Source organism: Bombyx mori, chromosome 25 (genome assembly GCF_030269925.1).
Source record: "Bombyx mori chromosome 25, ASM3026992v2".
Taxonomy (NCBI): Eukaryota; Metazoa; Arthropoda; class Insecta; order Lepidoptera; family Bombycidae; genus Bombyx; species Bombyx mori.
In genome coordinates this window covers 4672442-4692428 of record NC_085131.1, presented here as the reverse complement: position 1 = coordinate 4692428, position 19987 = coordinate 4672442, and the positions used below count along the sequence as shown (strand labels likewise).

The 19987-nt window shown below is 36.4% G+C and overlaps 1 protein-coding gene across 2 annotated transcripts in view; it reads right to left on the bottom strand.

Annotated features, from left to right (window-relative positions):
- Positions 1–19987, bottom strand: part of LOC101738071 (autophagy-related protein 2 homolog A) — a 70225-nt gene that overhangs the window by 38554 nt on the left and 11684 nt on the right. Inside the window, exons 14-25 of one of the 2 annotated variants that reach the window (XM_038020459.2) lie at positions 19152–19258; positions 17693–17898; positions 16893–17022; positions 16102–16250; positions 14940–15121; positions 14110–14260; positions 13411–13595; positions 12311–12495; positions 10162–10426; positions 8784–8976; positions 8550–8657; positions 7339–7583 (exon numbers count right to left, since the gene is read on the bottom strand). In XM_038020459.2, coding sequence (XP_037876387.1) covers positions 7339–7583; positions 8550–8657; positions 8784–8976; positions 10162–10426; positions 12311–12495; positions 13411–13595; positions 14110–14260; positions 14940–15121; positions 16102–16250; positions 16893–17022; positions 17693–17898; positions 19152–19258 — 2106 coding nt within the window. The remainder of the gene's footprint in view (positions 1–7338; positions 7584–8549; positions 8658–8783; positions 8977–10161; positions 10427–12310; positions 12496–13410; positions 13596–14109; positions 14261–14939; positions 15122–16101; positions 16251–16892; positions 17023–17692; positions 17899–19151; positions 19259–19987) is intronic. The other variant, XM_038020460.2, reaches the window with a different exon arrangement.

The following is a 19987-nucleotide window of genomic DNA, read 5'->3' as shown; positions in this document are numbered from 1 at the left end:
AAGTTACTTCACGATTTTGTTTGAAGATTCGATTGAAGATTTAATTTGTTATTCTGAACGAATTATTTGTATGGTACAATTCAAGTCGAAACAAACATGTCATTGTATGTTATTAACATAATAAAACGATTTAAAGGGTGTTTTTCTTTTTGTTACGTTTTGTTTTAACATATTAAAGGATTAAATAGCTATTAAAGGTTTTCGGTACTAATTTATTGTAATCGTGTTCAGTTTTAGTAGTATGTATATCATTAGGAGGCGTTCACATTATATGTGCACAATATTTATTGGAAATATTTTATTTATTTATTTTTTCAGATTCACTCACGACTCCCCTAGTATTAAGGGGATGCCGGCGTTCATAGACATTATAATGGAATGAACGCCATCTTGAATGTCAACGCCATATTTCAATGAATGCGTTTCTGCTTCGTGACAGGAATATATATGTCTGTTACTACAATACAAGAACAAGACTTCGGTCTAATGTATCAGAGTGGGCGGTGTCTTCCTCTGCTTGGTTGGTGTCGTGGCCTAAATTGTAAGACGTCTGGTGTATTTGTATCGAGTGATGCGAGTGTGCCGATGTTCGAATCCCGCTAACGGGTACTATTTTTTTTAAGGAAATTCCTATTTACTATTATACATTGTCCCGAATAGCTTTCACGATTATGGAACAGCGGCATGTAACAAAATCAAACTAGCAAGAAGTATAATTTGCGTAATTACTGGTGGTAGGCCGCATTGTGAGCACACGCAGGTAGGTAGCACAACCCCGCTCGTTTTTCTACCGCGTAACATCAATACATCATTATACACTTATCTTTGGATTCCGGTAGCCACTTAACGCTAGATAGACCGTGAGCTCGTTCACTCGTGTGTTACATATTTAACGTGTAAATAAAATAAGTTACAGCTTGATTACATTGAAGACAATTCTAAAGCACGTAAACATAGATAAAGAAAAACCTTTGAACAAAAACTCTATTATAAACACTTTAGACATATTTATTCAACACGTTCTACATAATGCCTTTCAAACAAGTTAATATCATTAATGAAAGTGCCTATTGTTTGTTAAAAATAAAAATAAAAACAATATCTAAACATATAACAATATCCTAAAAAGAAATACTAAGGGATTTATGTCCTCAAACACTAAAATAACATTATATAACTCGCTGGTTCGCAGTCAATTTGAGTTCGCATCAGTAGTTTGGGGGTCCCCATTACGTTACTTACTCGCAGCGTATTGAAAGCGTACAGCGTGCATTCACTAGGCACTTGGCATTCCATTCTTCTAGCATATCCTACCGTACCACATATGAGTCGTCTATTATCAAAGGTGGCAATCTGTGCATTTGAACAAAAAAATGTTATTGATATGTCAATACAGATTGATTTGAATATAATCGTCTCCTTCAAAGAATACGGTTCAAAACTTGCATTAAATAACGGTTCAAAACCTGCATTAAATAAAAGTTAATACTTAACCTGTTATTTATCTAAGATGTCGTTCAGAAGAGTTTTGTGACTGCCAATGGAATACAAAGTCAATAATTCGTTTTTTTGATTTACCAATAATTGTCCAAAAGTCACATTGCCGGCTTTGATAATAGTCGACTCATATGATCTATGTCTTGAGCATTTTAAAATGATATCGCTCGGCACCCCTCGTAGAATAATTAATATCATGTTCTTAAAAAAAAATAATTTCCGGAAGCATAGATTGTAGCCACTTACTTCAGAAAATGAACTTTAGCATTTCATAGCACTACCCACGGCATCCTATCACTAAAAGGACAAACCCGAAATCCATACAAACTTGGGCCTGGCGTTACAGTCCTAGAATTTGAGCATAAGTTACAATACCTAAGAAGGTTTCATGAGCCCAATTTTCAGGTCTCCCAGCAATGGCCAAATTGGTAAAATCAGACAATGTTTACATTTTAGGTTATGTTTATTGTTCGAGATATTTTAATAAAAAAGATATTTTTGAGGCTGTTTCCTACTAAAGATGAGTAATTTTTTACGAAACCTGTTGCAGCAACAGGTTGCTTTAAAATAAAAATGGAACCTGTTACGAGAAATTGCGCGTTAGGTTGTTTACGAAAACGAACGAAAGCCAAAAATTAAAAACAACGTAATGCGAAACGCGCTGCGCACGAAATGATTTTTTTCAGGAATTTTATGACCTGGTAACTAAAACCTTTAGGTCAGTCTTATTTTAATTTTAATGAAAACTTTTTTATATGATAACTTTTTTATATAAAATATAAATCATTACGTGCTCCCATATTATCTCATCACATTTCATTTCATTTTATTTCATGCCTTTTTTATTTTTATTTTTTATTGCTCAGACACCCATCGACGAGCTCACAGCCCACCTGATGTTAAGTGAGCTCATAGACATCTACGACGTAAATGCGCCACCCACCTTGAGATATAAGTTCTATAGTTACAACGGCTGCCCCGCCCTTCAAACCGAAACGCATTACTGCTTTACGGCAAAAATAGGCGGGCGGGAGGAGCGGACTCACAAGAGATCCTACCACCAGTAAAATTATTAATGTAACTACACCATAGAAAAACTCAAAGTACCAAATCGACTTTTTCATGTTATATTTAAGATTGCCAGTTGAAAATATTTTGAATTGCCGCAGTTGCCGACATGATTTCGTGTCATAACTAAATGGCACAGTTATTTATTTCTTTTAATGATTTTTGTTAGTAGATTTTGGTGCTTTACGTTACGTTATTCAATGAGATTAAGTTTATAGTCTGGCCAGCGAATCATGGCACAACTAAATAGCGGCAATCCAAAATATCTTCAGTTGGCAACATTAAAGATAACATAACACGATTTGATACATTTGTGTTTTTCTACGGCATAGTCACATTAATATAAAAATGCAAAACTACCCTTTTATGCTATATTTAATGTTGTCAGTTGTAGATATTTTGAATTGCCGCCATTGTAAGTAGTTGTGTCACGATTCGATGGCCATACTCTATTTACATTGATTAAAATACCTATAAAAACAGTCATTTATCCTAAAGCAAAAGAGTATTAATTATTTTTTACACTCGAATTCCACTAAATCGATCCTATTTTATGGATGCTCTAATTCTAATCCGCACGTTTGTGGAGCTAGTTACGTATATTGAAATAAGTGTTGCAGATGTTTACAAAGATTGTTTAAAACAAAAAATTGAATTCAACTTATTTTCTACACTTGGCCATTGTCAATGAAGCTAAGATTTCAATAGGTTAATCAAGCAAAATAGACGAATTTTTTGGTACATATCCCATTCGTGTAACGCTTAGGCCCAAAATGGGGTTTCTCCTTTTCCATATTCCCGCAATTAGAACAAACCTCCTTAGATATTACAACATCCAAAACTACGTTCAAAGCTGCAGTTCATAAGCTTAAGTTAAGTTAAACCAAAAGTTTGTTATTGTTTGAATCTTTAAAGTATTTACAAATTGAAAAATAATAATCTGTAAAGTATTTTGGGTATTCTACAATTAACAATCAACGTTCATAATCAATTCGAGCGTCCATGTAAACCAACCACTTTATTACACTCACACGCACTTACACACATCGACACAACACAATCAGATTCAAACTTATTCTGCAAGTTATCATTCGACAAAGTTCATCTACCTATTTAACTGCCTTACCTTTACCTTAGTTGGACTACCTGTGTCCATTAATTATGTTAACATTTTTTGGAAACATAATGTGTTTCTTTAATTGGCTCATGTTTGGGAAAACATCCTCTGTACCCTGTGTCTAGTTAAATGCTGTTGAAACATTGTTTATTAAATAAATAAATATTCCCTTTTATCAAAGATTTGTAGTGAATATCACCAAATATGTGCATTAATTGACACATGTCCTGGTCTCAAAAACAAACTAGTATAGTATCCAAGTTCCTTTGTTTATAATCGATGAGAGAATGTTAAGTAGTTAACTCTTGTTTTCATGTTATTTTCAATTATTTTTTTTGTCGTACTGTTAACATTTAATTTAGCCTATTTTTCAGCTGTTTGTAAAATTGCTGTAACATGTCATAGTATGTTATAAGAGATTTCTGTACATGCATGTAACTGGCTTACACACCAGTACTTAATTTTATACATGTTAATTTTAAGCTTGAATGTTTTGTGTGTATTGTTGTTGGTGTGTCTAAATAAATAAATAAAAATAAATATCTAAGTGTGTCAATGTACATGCGGTCTTATTAAAGTTTTGTCAAACTCGTATATAAAAGGAAGGTGTCTTATTTTTTTTTCTATAAATTTTTATTCGAAAGTGAATCTTCGTTTCTTGCAGAATGTTGAAATACACAAGCATTTCGTTTTTATTAATAATTCTTTTATTTTCCTTCACTAACGCTAATCGTGAGTATTTATACATGTATTTAAGCTACTAAATCTTATTTGCTTCGTTGTAAATGTGTGTGTGTGTGTGTGTTTTTATCGCTCTATATAAGCAGACGATTTCAAGGCTCACTGGTGTTAAGTAATTAGGAAAACCAAGCACGTCACAATGTGAAAACCACCACCACCCACCTAGATATGTGATGCTAAAGTCGCCCTGATTAGGTATAATGGCTGTGCCAATGCCGAAGTCGGAACGCACGTTTGCTTCATGGCAGTAAGAGGCACGATGGTAGTCCGTACCCGTGTAGACTCAGAAGTTCGTTTTTTAAATAAGCTAATTTGTAAGCCCACTGAGTTTCTCGCCGGATCTTCTCAGTGGGTCGCGATTCTGATCCGGCAGTAGATTCAGCGAAGCACCGCTCTTGTTAGGGCTGGTGTTAGCAAATCTCAGGTTGAGCCCGTGAGCTCACCTACCCGTCTGGGCGTACCTGGAATAGCTTCTTAGGCTACTAGCAAAAGGTTGGAGAAAAAGAAAGTAACTTGTAATTCGCTTAATTAAGCTAAGCATTGGTCTGTCACATCACTACATTATCGTGGAATCGATTAAAACGGTAAACTAGGCGTCTTGACACTTGGTATAGTTTTATTATTTCATACGAGTTGAAAGGGCACTAGAGCGCCTAGCCTACTACGCTATGGTTGTTTCAAAATATTAGATAGAGTATGTTTTTAGTTTTTAATACTATAATAATGTGTATTTAACATGGAGTGTTTCAGGATCAATATTTTGAATTGTGTGCGTGTTTGACGCTGTTATTACCATCGTACCGGGCTTAAAATAAGCTCGCCGTAAGCTAATCAAAACTTATTGAGTTTTTAACATTTTCATCGTCAATTTTTTTTTTTTTTACTAACGATCACGCCACATTAACTGGTCCCGTGCTAAGTTCGTAAAGACCATGTGTTACAGGTACCAGATAACGGAAATAAATGTAAGATTTTTATTATACACATACATATATTTAATATACATCCATAACCCTGGAAAAGACATTTATATTTATCATACAAATATCTTCCCTTGGCGGGATTAGAATCCGCGACCCCCTTGTGTAGTGACAATGTCACTACACCAGACAGCCGTCAATGAACGGAAAATAATGGTAGCGAATTTGCTTCGTTGTACAAAAAAAATGTTAATTGGTTTTTCACAACATCACAGTTTTATGTTATGAACTTATATTTCACATCATTATGGATGGTTTCGAGTCCCGGTATTTGAACGTAAATCATAATGGACGCGACTGTACCTTTGTTTTCAGCTGATTGTTCGCTGCCAATAAAGACGGGCCCTTGCAGGGGCTATTTTGAAAGGTAATATTTTATTTTATTTCTACGCTTTTAATTCACCTCCTATCTCACTTAAAAGAGTCCGCAAACGTTATACATCATTATATGCGTTTAAATAAATACATAATAATATATAGAAATATTTATACTGTAAATATATATTAAAAACCCGGACAAAGAGCAAATAGACTTGTCGATTAATACGATATCATCATACGATTTTTCTTGACGTTAGAAACATACCCACAACTCTCGGCCCGGAGGTCAAAGGCGGTAACTAATTCGCCACCAAGTTAGTCTGCCAAATTTCAGACTTCTTGGTATTTATAATTGATGTTGTTTCAAACAATCGTTCTTTTTTTAATAATTATAAAATTCAAAATACAGGCGAACAAAGTGAAAAAAAAAACAGTCGGCCAACGAATGCATTGTCGAACTTAAAAGTTCAATGAATGAATCGGTGCTTTGACAGAGGCCTCGATAGTGAAACACGCTAAATTTACTATCCCGGTTTAAATAAACCCTAATTGAGATTATATTGTTATCTTGCGATAAAATTATTTCTTACAGATATGCCTACGATTCATCGAAGCACAAATGCGTTAAATTCATCTACGGAGGTTGCCAACAGAATTCTAATAATTTTGAGACTTTAGAAAAGTGCCGAGCCGCCTGCCCTTAGGAAATTAACATGTACTTCTGGAGAAAAGAATATCAAAATGCCTATTTAATAAACCATATTATAATATCTATTAAATCAAGTGATTTTTTTTAAACAATCTCGTATTTAATTAAAATTGACACTAAAAAAGTATGACTACTAACAAATTAATTAATATTCGGTAAGTTAATATAAAACGTGTAATTGCAGCGTATAGCAATAAAATTTTGTTTTTAACGGATGTTGTTAATAAAATTTATCGATAACGTGAAACTTGTTATTTAATTATTTTCGAAAACGGTTTTAGGTTAAGTCACGTCGTATTGATAACGATATTATGTACATATATGTGTCGCCTGTAGACATTTTAATTTAATTCAACCAGTTCGTATGATAGCCATGTATGTTTACTATATTTAGCGTTTAGTGCAGGGGTTCCCAAACTTATTTTGTCTACTGCCCACTTTAAGAATAATTGATCTTTAGCGCCCAATTTAAAAAAAAAAGCACTATAGCGAGAGCTCAGTCGGTGTCTAAGAGTCCTCCTAGATGAAATTGCAAATCACCTCCTGAGCCTCTACACAGCGCCCCCTTTTTTCTGGGTCTCTTAACGCCCCCCTTTAGGCTTGCAGCGTTCACAAGAAGGCGTTATCGTCAAAGGCGAAAGATTGGTTTAGTGGTAGCATCACTGATGTTTTTTTAACAACTGTTTATGAGGTCACAAGGGCCCAAAGATACCAACGTATCTTTCGCTGTATTCAGGCTTACAACGAATTCTTTATTTAAGTCAGAACCCATGGTTGCTTCGTGGCAGAAGAGGCCAAGATTGTGGGACCCACTTGTGCGGGCTTATCATATACCACCGAAATATAATATAAACCCTATCTAAGCTATTCTTGGGAAGGGTAAGAAGGATCTCAAAATAATGTACCTTTTTTCGTCTGGACTTTTGGGGGGTTTTGGGAGATCCAGTGGGGTCCCCTAAATCCTTTGCCACTTGACTGGTTGGCTTCTCCTGGATCTCTTGCCCGCCCTCGTCGAACTCAATCGATTTAGGTTCCGCATCCGGCTCGATAGACTCCGATGGCAGTCTCCGTCTGGTATTAGACTCGTCCGGGAAGAAAAATATCTCTACTCCTTCTTTCTCTGTTGAACTGTTCAGATCATCTTCATCAACTGCGAACAGAGATTACAAACATAAAATAGCTATTTCAAACATTAGATATTAAATTGTCAATTTATGTACTTTTATTTCACAATATGTTAATCTAATGTTTGTCAAAGTTTTAAGGGGTATTTGGTGTCGCATTTCCAATTTGAAACGTAATACTAAAGTTTCTGATGCGGTGGATCTGTAATTCGAACACAATTGAAGACGCGAGTGGACAAAGGGATTAAGTACCATTTTTAAGACTTTTGAGTTTTTACATTGAATGTATGGGTTATGTGCCTATAAGCCATATTAGATCTTAAAACTCCGGATTTAAAGGCTATTTTTAGAAATTGCATGTGATGGAGTTATGTACGAAGAAAAAGTACAAGTAACAAAAGTTTATTGCTCGTTTTCTCAAAATTCACAAATTGTATCATATGTCCTTCATCCACTCATGTCTTCAATTGCGTGTCAAGATAATGTTAAGTATCGCCATGTCCCGGGCGGACTAACTGTATTCTCTCAAATCCTCTGTTAGCAGTGCACAATCTAAAGCTTGTCTACGTCATTCTCACGAAAGGTCACGACGAGCAAGAAGACGGTCGTACAACCGCGGGTTCTTTCAGAATACTAGTGTTGGAAACACGATCGAAATTCGACCGTAATCGCGGACTCCTGAAGATTTAAATTCATTTTATGTATATCTGAAAGTTTTCCCTTTCGTTTTGCTATCGTCAAAAAACATCGTATCGACAAAATAAAACAAATCATACAATTTCACTCCTCGCGTTCCCGCCAAAAATTCCCACAAAACTATTCTTTTTTTTAATAAATTTTACTGGCTTGGAAACAAGTCCTTTAAGCCAACAAAACTATTCTGCCTTTCCCTACTACAGATTACAGGGAGATTACAGATTATATTAACGTCGACATTCCTAGTAATAAGGGGAGATTAAAAATGCTTATGATTCAAAATTAAAATATCTTACGCGTTGTGTTTGGACTCTCCTTCATTGCTTCAGCCATCAGATCATTAACCTGCTGTATCTCGCTCGGAGACAGCTCTCGTATTTCTTCTATTGGTCTATTTTCCAAGCCTGCCCAAAAACGTATCGATTAATAATAATAAAATATTTCAAAGAACTTAAGTAGATATGATATGTCGTGAAAGCAAACATAGATTTGACCTTTGACAATAGAACAATAATAATAATAACACATACCAACTAATGGTTCCAAAGGATGATCAGAACATATACTGGTGTGCCTTGAAGAAGCATCATACGGAGGCTGGGAGTCTCCATCTGAGGCCACGTACGTAAGGAGTCGACAGAGGGCGCTAGCAGAGTCCCAGCAAGTGTGTACTGTCACCATGTTGTTTGATGCGCTTAGATCCACTTGTGGGTAATCGTTTGGCTGTCGAAAGCAACGAATTTGTTGCAATGTTGTAATGTAAGTAGCTTGTAATATTTTTTATGTTGTATTAGTAGTTGTATTAGTAGTGTTGTATTATATTTATTGCTTTTGTAGGCAGACGAGCATACGGCCCACCTGATGGTAAGTGGTCACCGTCGCTCATGGACGTCAGCAATGCCAGGGGCAGAGCCAAGCCGCTGCCTACAAAATATTTTAAACGGAGCTTTAAAAATGCGTTCTGGTTCTTTCTGGAAATCAGATAACGCGCTAGTCTGCTGCTATGTGGGGTACAGATAGTGAAGACGTTGACTCCCAAGTTTTGTACGTATTCATTGCGGGTTTACGAAAAGTAAATTTAATTTATCGTCAATACTCGACTGTGCAATGTGTTTTGCGTTTACGCGAGTGCTATTAATCTCTTCACCATTTCGAAAGCGGTATATAGGAGCAGGAATGTTGAACAGCTACTCATTAAGACGTTTTAAATTCTCTGACTACAGTTAAATTCGAGCTAGAGTAGATTTTTTTTGTTTTTTTTTATTGCTTAGATGGGTGGACGAGCTCACAGCCCACCTGATGTTAGGTGGTTACTGGAGCCCATAGACATCTATAACGTAAATGCGCCACTCACCATAAGATATAAGTTCTAAGGTCTTAAGTACAGTTACGACGGCTGCCCCACCCTTCAAACAGAAACGCACTACTGCTTCACGGCAGAAATAGGCAGGGTGGTGGTACCTACCCGTGGGGACTCACTAGAGGTCCTACCACCGGTACAACAGTGAACTATAAGACTGCATAAAAATTACAATTCCATGTTTTTTTTCACCACTACAGACAGAAGACCAGACGGACTAATTGGTGGTTAGTGCTCGCCGTCATTAACGTACGTCAAGACGTTGCAACGTTTTTCTTTTTTTATTGCTTAGATGTGTGGACGAGCTCACAGCCCACCTGGTGTTAAGTGGGTACTAGAGCCCATAGACATCTACAAAGTAAATGCGCCACCAACCTTGAGATATAAGTTCTAAGGTCTCAGTATAGTATAGTATAGTATAGTATGTTAAATGGTTATTCATACACTTTTCTAACTACGTATTTCTATTGTTAATGATTAAGGGAAACTAAGAAAGACTATGTTCCAGCATCAGATTTTTTTTTAAATAAAAACCACTCTATACTTACGTTGTTAGTCTTGTCCTCCATTCTCAAAGAGAGCTCGAATATTCCAACATCGATCACGCAAATGTAGTCTTTATTAACATCTGGCTGTTTATCGTCGTCTTGAGGCACGGTCGTGTTCGGTTTAGTGTTGTGCAAGTAGGACAGAAATAGCGTACACTCCTGTGCTAGAAAGCGAAGGCACGATGTGTTTGTCGCGGCTATCAGGTTACTCGATACGCTGAAGTTTCCCAGCGTTACCACCGTTCTGATCGGAAGGTAGAGTGGTCTGAAAAGAAATATTCGATACATATAAAAATGAATTGCTGTTCGTTAGTCTCGCTAAAACTCGAGAACGGCTGAACCGATTTGGTTAATTTTGGTCTTGAATTATTTGTGGAAGTCCAGAGAAGGTTTAAAAGGTAAAAGATAAATATGAAAATGCTCGGAATTAAATAAAAATAACAATTTTGTTTTTCCTTTGATGTGTCCCACGTCGGACGGATTCCTTTTGTTTGTTTTAAGTTTATTTTACACAAATGTTTAGATCTTTTATTTATCGATTGAGGCACAACGAAGTCTGCCGGGTCAGCTAGTATTCGATACATTGTAAGCCCATACGACTAGCTATCGATCGGCTTTTGATGAGAACGCGAGGAGGGAATTTGTGTGAATTATTTGATTTTGTAAATTTTGTTTCTTTAGGTTTAACACTAATCATACCAACGCTTACTGGTATCTATTTCTACCATAGCGGGTACATAACGGTATATGACAAGAATTACTCAAAATAAACAAAACAAAACAAAATTGTATAACAACTGTAGATTAATTGGTAAGAAAAAGTCATGTAGTCGAAAGCAATAAGATGATACGTGCATTTTTAATGCAAAATTTCAAAATGGGTCATTTGACCCATTACGGTATGTTTAGTGTCAAAAATATAATAACGGCGTTTTATTAACCATTTAGCAACTTTTAAAGTGCAGAAATGTGGGAAAATGAAACAAAGTCCCTGACCGTGGCTTTTTATTTATTTATTTTTTATTGCTTAGATGGTTGGACGAGCTCACAGCCCACCTGGTGTTAAGTGGTTACTGGAGCCCATAGACATCTATAATGTAAATGCGCCACCCACCTTGAGATATAAGTTCTAAAGGTCTCAGTATAGTTACAACGGCTACCCCACCCAACAAACCGAAACGCATTACTGCTTCTCGGATTCTTTAAAAAAAATCCACTGAAGTCTCAGTAAATAATCACTATTTTACTGAGAGCATATTTCATTCTATCTCATTTCGTTTCATCTATTATAATTTCATGCCAACTGAGTACAGTCTTAAACGAATCAACATAATTTCATTACACTGCATATAAATTTTCATATGGCCACTGGCAACAATGGTATCTTTAGAATTGTAACCTTGTAACCATTGGCCGTAAATAAATAAATAAAAAAGATAAAAAAGAAACCGATTGCCATATTTAAAAAATAAGAAGATTATCACAATCTTGCATAGATGCAGTCCATAACTAGGTTTATGATAGGATAATCTTAACCACGAATTTAATGGTTAGTAATCTTAACCACTTACTTGAGTGCATCGGTAGTTTAGTTTTGATAGAGAATAAGAATTATGTCCGACAGTTGGCTTGACGTTAATCTTTATTTATTTATTTAATATATTTTGTACACACAGCTGTTAGAAGAAACACGACAATAAGGATACAAGAGTACAAGGGCACTACTTATTTATGATGAAATCTCTTCCAGTAGGCCCGGCCCGCAAAAGGAAAGAAGGATTAGGAACACATACCCAGTGCATACAGTAAACATTACATATAATAATGTATACATATTACTTGGTAACTTAATCTTTCTTGGTAACGATTTCTTAATGCTTAGGTGGGTGGATGAGCTCACGGCTCACCTCATGTTAAATGGTTACCAGAGCCCATAGACATCTACAGCGTAAATGCCGTCACCCACCTTGAGATATGAGTCCTAAGTTCTCAGTTTTTACAGTACAACGGCTGTCCTACCCTTCAAATCGAAATGTATTACTGCTTCACGGCAGAAATAGGCAGGCGGTGGTACCTACCCGTGCGGACTCACAAGAGTTCCTATCATCAGTTTATCCTATTCAAATATCTGTATGTTGGTGTGTGGTACCTGTAATCGATGGCGCAGTCGACGACGTGCACGTGCAGTTCCGAGAGCACAGTGGACGGGGCGTATCCCGGGACGGGAAAGTCCAATACGTCGAGCACGTCCATCAGTTGGGTCAGCCAGGAGATTCCTTTGTCGCCTCTGTAACGCAGCGTCGCTTGCTCTATGCCCAGAGCTATGCAGATTGTCTGTGGTGACGTCATGAATTTACATAACTTCGCAAATTATATTTATAATTTTGCGGGTTTGATTTTTATTAGGTACTCGTTGTTATTCTTTCACCGTGGAAGTCAATCGTGAACATTTGTCGAGTACGTAATTCATTAGAAAAATTGGTACCCGCCTGAGATGCGACCACCGGTGAATCGCTCAACACGACTGCACCGGCCTTCTTATCCTAAAGGATTTTCAAGTAATTTAATTTTCAAGTCTATAGGCTAATTTAATTTTCAGGTATATAGTCTATAGACTAGTTCTAAAGGTGCGACATATCTATATACACTAGCGGTCCCCGCAGAAGTCGAAATTCGACAATAGTTAATTGAAATTAAAAGTTTAAACATTATTATGGTTCTATTGTCAAACACTATTATACTTCCATAATAATACGGATATTAATATATTCTATATAATACAGATTTAGCCAAAACTACACTATAGACAAATAATATTAAAGACAAAAAATATTAATCTATTCTCAAATTGACCCCAGACTTTAAACAATAACAAAAGTTTCACAATTGACAATACACAAAGAGTATATTTATACGTATGTGTTATGTCAAATACATGGTAGTGTGTGTAATGTTTTCTTTATTGATTTAAAGTATATCTTATGCATTATTTAAAAAAAAAAAACAGCGTTCTGCACTTCTCTATGTTCTCTATAAGTGTGGGAAATTTCATACTCCTGCGTCCGCGCAATTTTCGTAAAAAGGGGTACAAAGTTTTTGCTTATAGATGTATACATATTATTTCTCGATAAACAGTTCCTGAAATGCAAAGCAAGTGGGCCCGCTAAGACACTTAATTATCTATGCGACAACCTCTCAGCATCAACACGAATTTGTATGTTCACTTACAGCATAAAAAAAGTCCTTTACCTTGAGATTGGGAGTTTCAGAATCCGGGTCCACCTTCAAAGCCATTGTGAACATGTCTTTTCTTTGCAATCGTTCCTTTATTATAACTCCTCTGCTTGACGGGTAAATAGTAGGTTTCAGATGTGATGGCAACACTGTGCCATAGAGTCGTAATGGCGGCTTCCCCGATGGTATAGTTATGAGTGCTGTAATCGATTTATGATTTTATAGGCTTTCCGCTAAATTACGCGACGGCTCATATAATGTTATATTAAGAATAAAATCATAGATTATCTTAATTGCCTTCGAAAACATCTGAGATTACGGTCAACCTGATCGCCCTTCAAGTCGGATCGTGGACATAGACAGTTATTGAGCACCCAAATTGCACCTGCCACTAAGATCAGTACAATTACGTAGGACTGGCATAAGTTAGTGTTACAGAGGTTTATAATTTTTTTTTGTAGTTTTAGTTCGTGATTTCTGACAACACTAAGAATAACGGCAAACCAACAAATCGTTTTTACTAAAAAAAAAATTCATTACAGACAATGTCACAAAATTCTGTATAAAAACATTTTTTTTTAAATTTGATAAGTGTAATTCATTACAGACAATGTCACAAAATTCTGTATAAAAACATTTTTTTTTTAATTTGATAAGTGTATATATAGCGAAGAACTCACTGCATGTAAATGCTCAAATTTAATGTTTACTTACATTCATGATAAAGCGTAGTCTTCTGGGCTCTGAGACACAGTTGAGCGGTCTTCGGTCTGCCCTTCAGACCGCTGACGTGGCACATCGATAGGTTGTGAGCTTCGAGTACCAATTCGCCCATTTGACCTGGAACCACGCGTTTGTTGCTGTCCTGAGAATATGGATAATTTTGATTAATTTTTTTTTTTAAGACTAGCGAGTCGCCCTCGCTTCGCTTCGGAAACATAAAATTTTATTGTTGATTGATAGGCGAAGCCCGCCATTGTGCACGCGGTACTACAATAACTGCGGGTGACGCCGCGGGGCGAAGCTAGTCTAAAAAAAGTACTAAGTAAAACCTAAGTTACTCCTTATATCATCAGCTACTTATTAGCGAAAGTCTCATCAAAATCAGTCCAGCCGTTCCAGAGATTAGCCGGAACAAACAGACAGACAGACAGACAAAAATTGTAAAAAATGATATTTTGGTGTATGTACCGTATATATGTTCATATGCATGCAGTAAAAAGCGGTTATTTCAATACTACAAACAGACACTCTAATTTTATATATATGTATAGATTTGCATAGTTAAAGCATTTATAGATTTAATACGAACAAATAATCTTATAAAAGAGGCCATCTTTTTAATGAGCCAACGAGCAAGACACGTTTTATGTTAAGCGGTTTCAGATGTCTGTAATTCGACCGCACGACTTGACACAAGATGTCGATCATTACTGATCTATAAAAATCTATTTCTCGTCAGTAAAAAGCCACCAAGACTAAGTGTATAGGAAGACACTATCAATACTTATCTAATTAAATGGCAAAACAAAAAAAAAACTTACCCTAACTGGAGAATAGATCGTGAGCAACCCTTTGCCGACTTTGAAGGTCAAACAGAAGTTGTGCGTGTCTCTGGTTTCGTACTCCGATTTATTGTTAGTTAAGCCTTTCTTGAATCTATTATCGTACGTTGAGTAGTACAAGTTGTGCTCTTCCTCCGATGACGTGCTATTCGAATCGGAATCTAGAATAGGTTTATTATTATTATTATGTTGAATATTCTGTTCTTGGGACCACTGTGAAAAGGCTATGACTTCCAGATCTAATTTTAATGTATTGTATATTGAATTTGTTTTTTAATTTAAGTTCATGACACAAAAAGTATTCTTGCAAAATGCTTTTTTTATTTTTATTGCTTAGATGGGTGAACGAGCTCACAGCCCACCTGGTGTTAAGTGCTTACCGGAGCCCATAGACATCTACAACGCAAATGCGTCAACCACCTTGAGATATAAGTTCTTACTTAGATCTCAGTATAGTTACAACGGCTGCCCCACCCTTCAAACCGAAGCGCATTACTGCTTTACGGCAGAAATAGGCGGGGTGGTGGTACCGTATCCGTGCGGACTCACAAGAGGTCCCACCACCAGTAAAACATTTTAGTTCTGATGTGAAAAGTTGATGTGTTCTAAGGGTGAATAGATCCGTAATATTGACTACGATTGAAGATATTTATATCTATTATATCTATATCTGTGTTTATATTTATATATTGTGGTTCGGAGCTAGATGCCGGTGAGTGATTGATCAAAGTGACAAAATTTAAGTCTCTTATAATCGACGGCGTAAACATATTATTTTCGTGATGACCACTAGGTATCGATAAAATACGGCCTCCGAATCGATTCTGGATCACATAGGACTGGATAGCAGCCGTTTTGCCTTTCAAATGAGATCGTGCCTGTGTGAAGCGGAATCTGCCAACAGTACCTATTTTGTATCTATTTATTCGTTTCGCTCCATATCAATTTTCATAAAACACAATTTTCAAAGGATTAGGCTGTATGGTGTGATACCTTCGTCTTCTAAGCCGAAAAAATGGAACTACTACTGCTAACAAATTAAATGAAATTGAGTCTTGAAGTGTCAGTGATTACGGTCGAATTTCGTCCACCTATCCAATACGATAACGCTAACCGATTAAACATTGGGATGGAAACTTACCGTAACCGCTTCCCTTACAGGTACCGAAGGCTGGATTTATAGGACCGCATGCAAGCTTGTTGAATTCCTCTTCGCTAGTCACGTGGGGCTCCCACAGCAATAAATCGGAATTAATACGATTGTAGATTATCTCGTATAGCTGTTTCGATCTGAAATATAAATAGTATGTGTGTAATTGGAATTAAGTTCGCTTTAGTTTTATTAGATTACGCTAGATGGTAGCACTACAAAGTTAGAGTTAAACTACAAAAAAAATTGAAACTGTTCGTAATAGTCTTTTAAAAAAAAACTCAATAAATATGATTTGAAAAACTCAGTTGATAAGCGACACAATTGAGTTAACACGACATTAAGTATTCGTTGCATAAGTTAAGGTTCGATGTAAAAATCCATAATTACTTTATATATTTTTTTTAATAGCCCTATTAAGCAGACGAGGGTACGGCCCACCTGATGGTGAGTGGTTACCGTCGCCCATGGACTTCAGCAATGCCAGGGGCAGAGCCAAGCTACATCACGACAAATAAGTACAAGTTAAAGTCTGTATGACTTTGTACAAGTATGTATAATTTTGAATATAATTTCTTTCCAATTTATTTGCCGTTAATGCGCTTAACCTCAGTGGCACGTGCATTTGTAAATAAAAAACACAGTTGGGTGAGCATTTTACTTTTTTGTCCGTAACATCTTTATCTTTGTGCCACCAACAGATAAAATTCTTATGCGTATGTTACGGAACAGTGAATTCAATTTGCATGTAAATATTATGAAAAATCTATTAGGCTACTTACTCTAACTGCAAACTCAATATAGGCAGATCGAATTCGAGGTGTATCAAAGATAAATCTATTGAATTCGTTGTGAATTCGGACATTTCTTCGTCGTTGCCTGGAACTATTAGTTCTTCTTCTTGATCTGAAACTATCGAATTATGACAACAGGAAGGACGAAATCAAAAGCAAAAAAAAAAAATACACGATTGACTTCCACGGTGAAGGAATAACATCTATAGATATAAAAATTAATTGCTGTTCGTTAGTCTCGCTAAAACTCGAGAACGGCTGGACCGATTTGGCTAATTTTGGTCTTGAATTATTTGTGGAAGTCCAGAGAAGGTTTAAAAGGTAGATAAATAAGAAAATGCTCGGAATCAAATAAAATTAATCATTTTGTTTTTCCTTAGAGGTGTCCCCCTCGGATTTCTTTTGTTTGTTTTAAGTTTATTTTATACAAAAGTTTAGGTCTTTTATTTATCGATTGAGGCACTACGAAGTCTGCCGGGTCAGCTAGTCGTGTAATAAAAATCAAACCCGCAAAATTATAATTTGCGTAATTACTGGTGCTAGGACCTCTTGTGAGTCCGCGCGGGTAGGTACCACCGCCCCGTCTATTTCTACCGTGAAGCAGTAATGGGTTTCGGCTTGAAGGATGGGGCAGCCGTTGTAACTATAGTGAGACCTTAGAACTCATATCTCAAGGTGGGTGGCGCATTTACGTCGTAGATGTTTATGGGCTCCAGTAACCACTTAACACCAGGTGGGCTGTGAGCTCGTCCACCCTTCTAAGCAAAAAAAAAAAGTAAAGTTCTGACCTTGCTGAGGTCCGCCCTCGTGCTTAGTAACGCTCTGATGAGCGGTTTTCTTTCCGCTGAACGGGCTCGGCGATGAGTTGTGCAAGTTGTTCATGATGTACATTGACGTTGTCATTGTATTCGCGGCAGGTTCGAAGGAGCTCTCGTCCGTGAGGGAGTCAAACGGACCCTTACTAGGGCTCCGAGGTTTGAATGTCAATGAGATTCTATCAAAAAAATAATAATTTTTTTTCGATGTTATGCCAAGGTCGTTCTGAAAGGCGATTGCATGCAGCAGAGATGCGAATGTTGCGATGGATGTGTGGAGTAACAAGAATGGATAGAATACGGAACGAATATGTTAGAGGAAGTCTGAAAGTGGCACCTGTGATAGAGAATCTGAGAAGTGCGCTTTTGGGATAGTATGGACATGTGATCAGACGAGATGAAAATGAGGTTGGTAAGAGAATGTTAACTATGACTGTGGAAGGATATAGAGGAAGAGATAGACCTAAGAAGAAATGGATGGATTGCGTGAAAGACGATATGGGTAAGAGGGGAGTGAGCGAAGAAATGGTATATGATAGAAGAGTATGAAAGGAGAAAATATGTTGCACCGACCCCAGGTGATTGGGAGAAGGGCAGGATAATGATGATGATGATGTTCTGCCAAGGTTGTGGACATACGAACAGAATGCCACTACCCACTTTGAGACATTTGTTCGAAGCGTCTGTGTGCATATTTCAAACCAATTACTTATGACTGCTTCGTGATACTCGTCGATTCAGAATTTTTGTTTCCAATACGAAAGATTACGGGAATTACTTTTGCCTTCCTTCCAGTCGTGATAACGTATTAGGTACTTATCTATACTAATATGTAAATCTACAGTGGTTTTTACGGATGTTCCGTTATAACTACTGAACTATGCATCCGATTGACTTGAAACTTGATATCCATGTAGAAAATACATGTACTTAGTGGATAGGCAAATATTTATATGAGTATTGGACTCCCTACACCAGTTGCGGGGGCGTTAATGATGAGAATCTTTGTGGGGGTGAGAAATAACAATTTTAATTTTAAATGCCCAGCGAAGCAGACGGGTATAGCTAGTTTATTTATAAAATTGGTATCTTCATTATAGACAGTGGGCTTTAAATCATATTATATATGCGTTTCAGTTTAAAGGGTGGGGCAGCCGTTGTACTGTAAAAACTGGGACCATATCTTAAGGTAGGTGGCGGCATTTACGTTGTAGATGTCTATGGGCTCCGGTGACCACTTAACATCAAGTGGGACATCAACTCGTACACTCACCTAAGCAATAAAAAATAAATAAGTAAAGACCTAATGAAATTACACAATATGCTTATATGAAATGGAAACGATAGAATGGTCTATGGTTTGTAATTGTGTTATCTGTGGAATATCATGTGACAATTTTTACAATGAACAAACGTTTTTCAAAATACATACGTTGGTAAAGGTGCAGTTGCGGCGTGCCCTCTCAAAATGTCGCTTTCAAATGGATTGTTGTCGATCGTGGCACGTGCTATGTGTGTTGCCGGCAAAATGTCATTTTCCTACAATTATGAATAAAACAACAAATATGATGTTAATGTTTTTGTAATTAAAATTACTTATAATACGGTTCAAATTGGAGATTTTTGATTTATTATCACGACGATAATTAACATAATATTAAAATCAATACAAAATAATAAAAAAACGGGAGATTAAACCATAAAAGTACCTTTAGTCATGTCTACGACTCTAGAAGAAACCCAAGTATATTTCTTTCTTTAATTTTATTTCTGTATACATATTACCATGACCGAATTAACGGATCAATTTTAATTTAATACTTGGCAGGTGGCACACCTAATTGAATATTGACGTCAATGTTCACGTCCATAATACGAATATAAAAAAAAACATGTTTTGTAAGAAAGGGACACAGAATACTTTAGAACATCACAAAGAAATTTAAGAACTATGAATTTATTTCTTAAATTTAAATTTTTATACATTTCGGTCAGCTGCTTGATTGTCGATTATGATGTTATCGAGACTTTGATGATACTGAGTGATACAATTCGGGACTACGAAGTTGCGATTAGAATTAATTTAAATTAGAATGACTTCAGCGAGTGTCTACCTGTTTGGGCATTCAAAACATTTGTATCGATGTGAAGAAAAAAAAGGATTGTGTGGTTTTATGAACTTTTTTCACATTATAGACATTTAGCTCTGACAAACAAACTTTTACATTAAAAACTGACAAAAACAAACAAAATAGCGTGGAGCACTGG